The following is a 9,175-nucleotide window of genomic DNA, read 5'->3' on the forward strand; positions in this document are numbered from 1 at the left end:
GGCATCGGAGAAAAAGAAAAATGAAAAGCAAACAAAGAAATTTTTTAAGTAAATGACATCTTCATCTAAATGAGAGTGATGAGGGAATAAGTGAAGCTTCTGCAGGGTTGTTGAATGTAGTGCCTTCTTTCTTTTGGAGGACATTTCTTTTACTTAGGAATATGCTTTGAGAGTCAAGACAATTGAAGTAGTGTTGTGCTTATGTTGCACTTTGATTTCTGTTATTTCTAGTTGCTTCTTTAAGGAGTGATATCTTTGCTTTGTATTTATCAATGAAATCATCCCTGTGCCAGCTTGTACTATCTTCCCTTGTACTGAGGCTAGTTGTTCATGAACAGTAGATGTAGTTTGGGCTGCTAGGGGGAAGTTTGGACTTTCAGTGATCCACAGGTTTTCATATAGCGCTAGTTGCATAGTATTTGTGTTATTACTGGTCAAAGATGCTTAGTAGATTGTGTTTATGGTGCTGATTGTATTGATAGCATGCAAGGGGAAACACTCTTCAGAGATGTTTGCTTTCTGTTACTGGATAAGGATTGGTTCTTAGAGTAGGTAAATAAGGTACAACCAAATGAGCATGAATCCTAAATTCTATTGGTAGTTTGTTGCTTCTACCAGCCGACTTTTTCATCTTCTGTCAAACTTTATAGGGCATTTATATGCTGTAAATTCAGAATAGCTAGATCCTGGTTTCTATTGATATTCTATATAGTTGTTAGAAAAGCTGAGAATTTAAACACACCGTGCACTGGTATGTTGATGTGCATCGTGAAAGCACTTCCTTGGATCCCAATGGTATGTAAATAGTTTCTTGACCTTGTTTTAAACATTGGATCAGGAGTGTGCCTGACCGACTGTCAATGAAGTCCAAATGGATTTTGTAGACAAGTGATTTGGAGCATGTCATGCGTTTAAATTCTGCTTATTATAGGAAGTGTTTGTTGTTGGAAATGCTTTCCGGAAAAAGTATTTTGGAGAGTGGTTTACTGTGTTTGGTTAATCACTTTGAAAAACAATTGTCATATTAAAGGAGCAATGTGTGCTTGGGTCAAAGCTTTCAGAAAGAGCTTTTGAGGAGATGCTACTTCTTTCAGCTTTTTGAAGAAAAAACTTTTATTTCTACTCAAAAAACTTATTTTCCCCCCTTAAGGTTTGGCCAATCACCTTAACTCTTTAAAATAAGCATTTTTGTCTTTTAGAAGTTTGCCCAAGCAGGGATAATTGTGGACTTTTTTCAATCTTTCTACGTAAACAGGATCATTGGTAATTGTGCTGGTGGGAGGCATAGGTGCATGGTTAGAAAAGTTGAGGTGCGCTTGAGTTGGGCAGGTGCACATCATTTTAGAAAAAAGGTTTTCTTTCAGCAATCAAAAGATGATACCTTTATCTTGTCGTCGAAAATGCTGTTAATTGTGGTCGTTCTGTATATTGCAAAAATTAAAGACTGCAGATTGGATCACCATATTGTCTTGTAGTTTTTATGGTCTTGGATATATTTGGAGGCTTTCTGGGCCTCACAGCTAGTACCAATGGCGATCTTGAGGCTTCTGGCGGGGAGCAAGAAGAAATAAAATGATAGATCAACCAGAAAACTTTTTAAAGTTGGAACGAAAAAATCCTTGCTTACTTTGCCTCAAATATGTTACTGCAGTGGTCGCTTTCCCTTTCCATGTCCTGTTTTATCCTTTGGATCTCAAGATATTATTGTCTACTCCAAGATGTGTATTCGTGCGTGGATTAGCTGGAAAGTGATTGAGACTCAAAAATGCATGATAAATTAGCATCAATTTTTCATTCAGATTTCTGGATTTGCATTCTTCGAAAAAAAAAATGGTTTGTATCTGCCTACAAACTGGGATTAAAGAATTCTCTGTCGCCATCCTTTGCTGGAGGGGTATACAGGTTTCGTTCATTATTTGAGCAGTAGATCAACGTCTTTATGATTTGATTGATCCCTGGAATTCTCAGTAGCGTCACGAAAATTAAAGAAAAGCATATAGAACAACAAAGGCTTTGGGAATGACACACCCTTACCAACTATGGTTCGCTGCTTTTTAGGGAAACAAACAAAAAATGGAATGTCATGCTCATTCTTGTTTAGCTCGGATGGATGTGTGATATTTATTAAATTTCTATCTATATTATGAATTGGTTTCTAGTCTCTAGATATTACCATTTCATGCTAATTAAGGGGATAGTTTTTTTATAGTAGGTAATAAAATTACGCAGGAAAAATTTGTTGAAAGTCACGTGAAGTAAACATGTTTTTGTAGGATCCTTTATTTTTTTGACAATATTTAACAAAAGAGTGAAAGTTGTCTACTTTCAAATATTTGGAGAATATTTTCTATCAAGAAAAATAATAGAAGGATGTAGTTTAAGTTTAGGTATAATTTAAGAGTGTTTTTAGCCAAAAACTCAAAACACATTCGGCTAAAACTTTTTGAGTTACGTTATTTAGGTAAATGAATTACCTCAATTGTACCCTTTCCTCGCGTTATTAACTTCGCTGCAGAGGGTTCTGGCTGGGGACAGTTGAGAGGAAAAAAGATTTTGTTTGGGTAAAACGGATATTGACCAAGTATTCAATGGTGTGCAACAATGAATGGTTGGAGTGCAGAATCATATTAAAATTACTGGTCGAAAATGATAGTATTGAGAAATCTGTGGTGAAAAAAAAATTATTTTAGTCGACTGTCAAATAACTACTAATTTCAGATAAATGCTGCATAAAATTGCATTTTATGTAACAGAGTATAGACGACAGACCTCATTACTGCCTGTGAGCAGAATGTAAAATTTAAGCAAAGGGAGACTAATAAATTCGTCTGTACTCGTTAATTATCACTACTAGAAGGGAAAGTGAGACAAGGTGATGATAATAATTGCTGCACAAATTATTGGTAAGAATATTTGTTAAGCCTGCATCCATCTCATGGGCGGAGGCCCCTTCGGCGCGAATGGTCCTGTGCACTCCTTTGCTGGGGAGATGTATCAAGTTAAATGTTAGCTATTATGAATGTATATTTAATTTTACATACCTTTAACACAATTGAATTATTTTTGCATTCTTCATCAAATTTCTGATTTCGCTGCTAATTGATCTCTTGTGTAAGTATATGTAATTATGCATGAATGTCAGAGTAAGAATTCTGTCTTGCTTGAATTAAAAAGAAGAAAAATTGAAAATTTTGAGTTGAGAATGTAATTAAATTCTCCCACGGAGTACCATACGTCAGATTGTATGAGTAGTAAGACAAACTCTTTATTGTTTGTTGGAATTTTTTAATAAAATAAGTGAAATATTATTATAAATAGATTTGACGGTAAATTAGAATTTGAACTTTCTATTTTTCTTTTTTTCTCAGGAAAAGAGCTTTGGGTTTTGGTTACTTGACAAAGCTGCAAATACTGTGTATGGAACAATTCAACGTTTGACATGTGCTAGCTTGCATGAGGTTCCAGAATACGGATACTGTCTTTAATAGTAAACAAAATTAAATAACTCATATGGATAACTGCTTCTTTTCCCACTGGCCAAAAAACCAAGAAAATTCGTGTGAGTGATTTCTTCCAATTCACATAAAGTAACATCGAGTCAGAAGACAACTAGAAAACTGATACACTAATTAATTCTCTTTCTTTTTTCATTTCATAACTTAAACGCTTGCGTATAAAGATGATGAAAACGTAATTTTATAATATCTATTTCAGCTGTGTAAATGTGAGCGTAGTCGTAGTGGGTGATTTTAATTTTGATAGAAGGTACAAGTCTGGAATGTGGTTAAAGTCAGAATGGTGGCATCCAGAATCCAAATTAATATTCCAATAAATGTAAAAAATATGGCCATATCATACGATACTATCAGCTTTTCAGTAATAGCAGTAAACAGTTTTAACCAAATCTTCCACCTGCCTACTCTTAGTTCTACTGCCTGATTTGTTAACAGGGTAAGGTCAATTATTACATATGCCCTTTTAGCAACCTCTACGGATTTATACATTTACTTTACTGCCATTTTGTACCTCTTTTTTACACGCTCAAGAGATTCGCTACTATTCTCTTTTTTTCTCAAAAACTTTTCATCATCGTAGGAAGGTTCATACTGCTCCTACTGAGATGCATTACTGGTACTAAATTTATTTAACTGCTACAATTAATTGCTGATTAACGTTAGACCTACCTTAAATCAGATTTTGGGGGGAAAAAAATATCCCAACAGAAAGCGACAGTCATTCATTTGTAGACGAGACCCAAATGGTCCCTTAAATTTGAGGTTCATTCCAGTTTAATAACCTGCTTGGCCAAGCTTTTGGAAGCCAAAAGTGCTTCTTCTTTTTCCAAAATGAGGTCTTTGTCCAAACTTTTGGGAGAATAAGTACTTCTATGGAGCAGCAGGGGTTGTTTATCATAACCAAAAAAAAAAAAAAACTTTTGCTCAAAAGTTTTTTTAAAAAAAACATTCAGAGAAAAATACACTTAGAAACATTTTTAAAAGTTTGATCAAACACTAATTGTTGCTCATAAATGTTTTTAAAGTTTATTTGTCAAACATATTGTTTCTAATTATAAGTATTGTTTTGGAACACACTTATGAAATAAGGTGATTTTAAAGTTTGCAAAAGATAAGCACTTTTGATAGGATTGATGAAAACATACTCAACGGACTATTAAAATTAATGAAAATGACATTTTACCTCAATTTTTTTAGCACTATTAACACAAAAACATAAAAAGTGTAGACAAGAGAATTCCCACAAAACTTGAAGAAAAAATATATTAAGGTAGGCAAGAAATCCTTGATCATGATTGTTATTTTATTTGGACACGGAAAAACACAACACACTTAACGTTAGTTCTGTAAACTTGAAGGATCGTACGCATTTAAGGTACTAATAAAATAGGGACAAAAATAGACCTAGGCCCAAATTTAAGGGATTATTTGGGGCTAAAGCTCAACTTAAAAACTAACAAGAAAGTAGCAATGATTCATGTACAAGGTGACTGTACTTAGTTTGAGTTGTCGCTTAGGGGTTGAAGATAAGATTCCCACATTTGCATTTCCAGCTCATGGGCTTGTAGTTTGAGTTGTCGCTGTCCCTCGCATAGGCAATGCTGTTGGACGCTTTGTTGTTGTTGTTGACAGTGTGGTTCTTATTTCCATTTGTGATTTGGGGATTTGTCGGAACCTGGATGGCTTCACAGTGTCCGCAAGAACCACATCTTTTTTCACACCTAGGTGGCCTTGACCCAATTTGTGATCTCAACATTGCTCTCTTTTCACTCTCTATCTACGTACAACACAAAAAAAAATACTATCAAACACTACTCTAATCAGGAAAATAAAAAAACGTAAACATTGTGTAAATTTTACCTGGCTATCCCCATGACGGTGAGTATCAAGCAATTTTCTTCCTGCAAAATGAAAATGAATTAGACTAAGTTGCTCTTTGGAGAACACAATAGGATGAAAGTGGAAAGTTGTGCTCGAGTGTTCAATATTGAAATAATTTTTGAGGTTTTCGCAGACTTTGTCCGTGTCAACAAACACTTCTAAATACTTTAGTGTGTGTGTGTGAGCTAGAAAGCAGAGTACTCTGTTTTTGTGAACAGAGGAGGCTAAGAAATATACCTTCAGCTTGGAATGTCAACTGGGATAAGCTTGAAATAGTAAGAATGAGAAGTGAAATTGTAAGAGAGCGAATTGTTTGGTGACATGTGAAATGCTGAGTCCAGCCCATTTCAAATTTCAAAAGGAATGATTGACTTGAAAGTGAATTTATCTCCTTTAGTTATAGATATAGGAGTTTGAGGGATTCTTGCAAAAAAGATACAGTAGATTTGATGTAAAATGAAAATGAAGCAAGAAAGGGAAAGGTGTGAGGATGGAGATGTGAGGAAAGAGTTTAAAAGTAGATGATGAAAATGATAAGTAGTTGTTAATCAGATGTCGCCTTCCTTCTGTAATTGGGAGTGTGATGGAACGTGGGGAAGACAGAAGAGGATGAGTATTGCAGAAGGCTAGCCTTCAAGGGAAGAGCCTCAACAACTCCCCTCGTGCCATGAGCCACTCCTTACTCTTTCACACCAATAAAAATACGCACGGATGAATTGAAAACAACAGGATGAGAGGGTCTTATACATCATGTCAACAATTTTTCATATCATCCGCTCACTCAAATAATATAAGTTTTTTTTTAAAAAAAATAATGTAAGATTTGAAATTTTAAAAGCAAAATACGATACATGCTCCAATACATAAAGATCGCTTGAATGGTTGGTGAGATATGGATAATAATTTCGGGTCATGAAATTATTTTTTTCTACATTTGGTAATGACTATTATTTAATCTCAGAATTATTATCTTATTATTTTTTTTATAAATAGTGAGATAATTTGTTTCATATGAAAGATGGGATTAAAATAATACAATTGAATATCCTTGTTTATTCCATTTCATCAACCAAACAATTTCTAACAATGTATACTATTTAAAATTTAAAAGAAAAGATATTTGGGGCCTTTTGGTTAAGAAAGTAGGTTATGCATAGATTAGTAAGGCATAAGTTATTTATATTGAACGTTTGATTGTACTACGAACGGGATATACACTAACTTAAACTTGTGTGTTGATTTTTTTAAAAGGACAGTTTTTTTTTCTTTTCTAGAATGTCTTCTATGTATAATTAATCATGAGTTCATGACATTGTTATTCCATATTGGTCTTGATATAAAATAATATACGGATTGATGTAAAAGTTCTACCCATATTAAATAAATTGAAATTAGTAACCGGATAAAACAACATAATTTTTTAAACCATGATTATTTGAGTAATACAATAAACCAAACGTATCCTTATTGGTTTATTTGGTTTTTTTGCGCATATATACCACGAAAGAGAGATTTAGTGGCATTTAATTAATAACTATGATAAAAATCTTTGCTAGGAATACGTACAAACAATGAGAGTTGTGGATGAGAGTTGTGGCTTACATTAATGTTATAAATTGATAATATAAAAAAAAATGATTATTGACTATTTCGAAGTTAACTAGCGCTAATTGTTTAAACTAATTAGCATGGGTAAGTAAGATAAAAAAGATCGTAAGTAACATGTTGTTTTATAAGACAATATTTAGCTTACATTAAGTTTCAAAAAGAAGAAGGGGAGCCTTGGAGTAACTGGTAAAGTTGATGTCATGTGACCAGGAGGTCACGGGTTCAAGCCTTGGAAACAGCCTCTGGCAGAAATGCAAGGCAAGGCTGCGTACAATAAATCCTTGTGGTCAGGCCCTTCCCCGGACCCCGCGCATAGCGGGAGCTTTAGTGCACCGGACTGCCCTTTTTTTAAGTTTCAAAAAGAAAAGGAAGTTTTTTTTGTTTTTTTTTTTTTGGGGGGGGGGGGTTTCACCCGGTGTCCGGAGTCCGTGGAGCCTCGACTAAATTTGGATCACGCTTTGTAGGGCCTATTCGGTCGTGGCGCTCCCAACAGGATTTTTTTCATATCCGGGGCTCAAAATCGAGACCTCTGGTTAAGGGAGGAGCAGTCTCACCACTGCACCACAACTCATGTTGATTAAAAAAAAAAGGAAGTTACTAAATGTATTCTTAAATTTTGTGATTTTAAATATGCAATTATATATTATTTTTTTTGGTTTTCCACTTAATTTTGAAGTCTGTATTAAAACTTCGATTAAATTCGAATCACGCATTTGCAGGATCTATCCAGGGTGGCACTGCAATTATATTTCTATGGCTACAAAAACATGCCACAAAAAATAAAATGAGAAGCTAACTTGCGAGGTTAGTTTAAATTTTGTGCACCGTCAGTGTATAACTTTTTTACACCATCAGATAAAATTAATCAGCTATAACATGTAACCAACTTTTTTCTAATTATTTTCTTTTTTCAAAATTAAAACACTCAATTCTTTTTATTTTCTCCCTTAGTTTCTGTCCCTTGAAACCTTCCATATTCATAATTCCTCAAATATGATAATCCATTTTCTCTCCATGACTTTTCCAAACCCATGTGTCCCCCGCCTTCTCTATCTATAAATTATTCATTACGTATGTATTTATCAGAAATTTATTTTCAAAGAATGATTTATATTTAAAAAATTTTGGCTATTGAAAATACTGTTTATCGATATAAGAATTTTCTCATAAAATTTCCGAATGAGAGTATTGATTAGTAATATTATTGCCGTAAACAATTCAATTCATATGGAATTACAACAATTCATAATGAACATTAATAAAAAAAAATCCAAAAGTTGAATATTTATGACAATAAAGAATTGTTTCTTTTAAAATTTATAATGTTTGAGGTTGAAGAATTACCTCAATAGTCAATTTACCATATTGTTGGGAGCAAATAATAATAATACTTTAGAATTCAATTGTGAAAAAATTAGTATTGAAAAATTACTTTACTAAGATGAAACTATGAACGTAAAAATAAACAAATAATTAAATCTATGAAAAACGTAAACAGCATCGGAAAAGGAAAGAATTTTGGTACTTAAAAGTAGGATTAAATTTTCCTTTAATATGTTTTAGTCATAATTTATAATTACATAAAAAATCAAATTAATTTTTAAAAGTATCCGATGGTGTAAGAAATTTAGTATAATGCAGAATTTAAATTCTTTTGAAAATCATATAAGATGAAACTGAGAAAATAACTGATTATTGTATTATATTGATAGTATAAAAAATTGTTTTTGTTATAGCTGTAGTATAAGAAAAATCCAAAAAGCATAAAGCAAAAGAAGATAGGGTAGTGTAAAGCAGGGATTACAAAGGACAGAAGAATGGAAAAGAACAAGTGTCCAGAACAGCAAGAATCCACTATAAACGCCAAAAATACACTAATAGACACCTGAATATAGCTGTTAGAATTATGGGGGTTTCGTTTTCAGAATTTTCTTAAACAGTGTGAATATGTTTTGCCCATAGTAGGACGTTTCTTCTTCTGCTTGCTTTCAACACGAATCACAAAATCCATTTTCCTCTTGTTAAAATTGTGCAGATATACGAGTAATGTAGGTATTAGTTATTTTATTTTTTGTCTCGTGTAAAATAATATATAGATTATCTCATAACTTCTAAATGTATATTAGTTATGCATTTACCTCACTTCCCTTTAGATTTCATCAAGTGATCAT

At 33.2% G+C, this 9,175-nt stretch overlaps 1 protein-coding gene across 1 annotated transcript; it reads right to left on the reverse strand.

Moving 5' to 3' along the window:
- Positions 1 to 4,776: 4,776 nt before the first annotated feature.
- Positions 4,777 to 6,124, reverse strand: LOC129874036 (EPIDERMAL PATTERNING FACTOR-like protein 2). The gene is made up of 3 exons (XM_055949257.1): positions 5,634 to 6,124; positions 5,376 to 5,416; positions 4,777 to 5,292 (listed from the first exon to the last, which is right to left on the reverse strand). The coding sequence occupies exons 1-3, from the start codon at positions 5,740 to 5,742 to the stop codon at positions 5,029 to 5,031; spliced, it is 414 nt and encodes a 137-aa protein (XP_055805232.1). The 5' UTR covers positions 5,743 to 6,124; the 3' UTR covers positions 4,777 to 5,028.
- Positions 6,125 to 9,175: the final 3,051 nt, after the last annotated feature.

This window comes from Solanum dulcamara, chromosome 11, assembly GCF_947179165.1.
Source record: "Solanum dulcamara chromosome 11, daSolDulc1.2, whole genome shotgun sequence".
NCBI classification, from domain to species: Eukaryota; Viridiplantae; Streptophyta; class Magnoliopsida; order Solanales; family Solanaceae; genus Solanum; species Solanum dulcamara.

Coding starts and splice junctions, on each gene's coding strand:
- LOC129874036 (XM_055949257.1), bottom strand. CDS start 5,742: ATGGGCTGGACTCAGCATTTCACATGTCACCAAACAATTCGCTCTCTT. Junction 5,417..5,633: donor GTTGACATTCCAAGCTGAAG/GTATATTTCTTA, acceptor TTCATTTTGCAG/GAAGAAAATTGCTTGATACT. Junction 5,293..5,375: donor ACCGTCATGGGGATAGCCAG/GTAAAATTTACA, acceptor TGTTGTACGTAG/ATAGAGAGTGAAAAGAGAGC.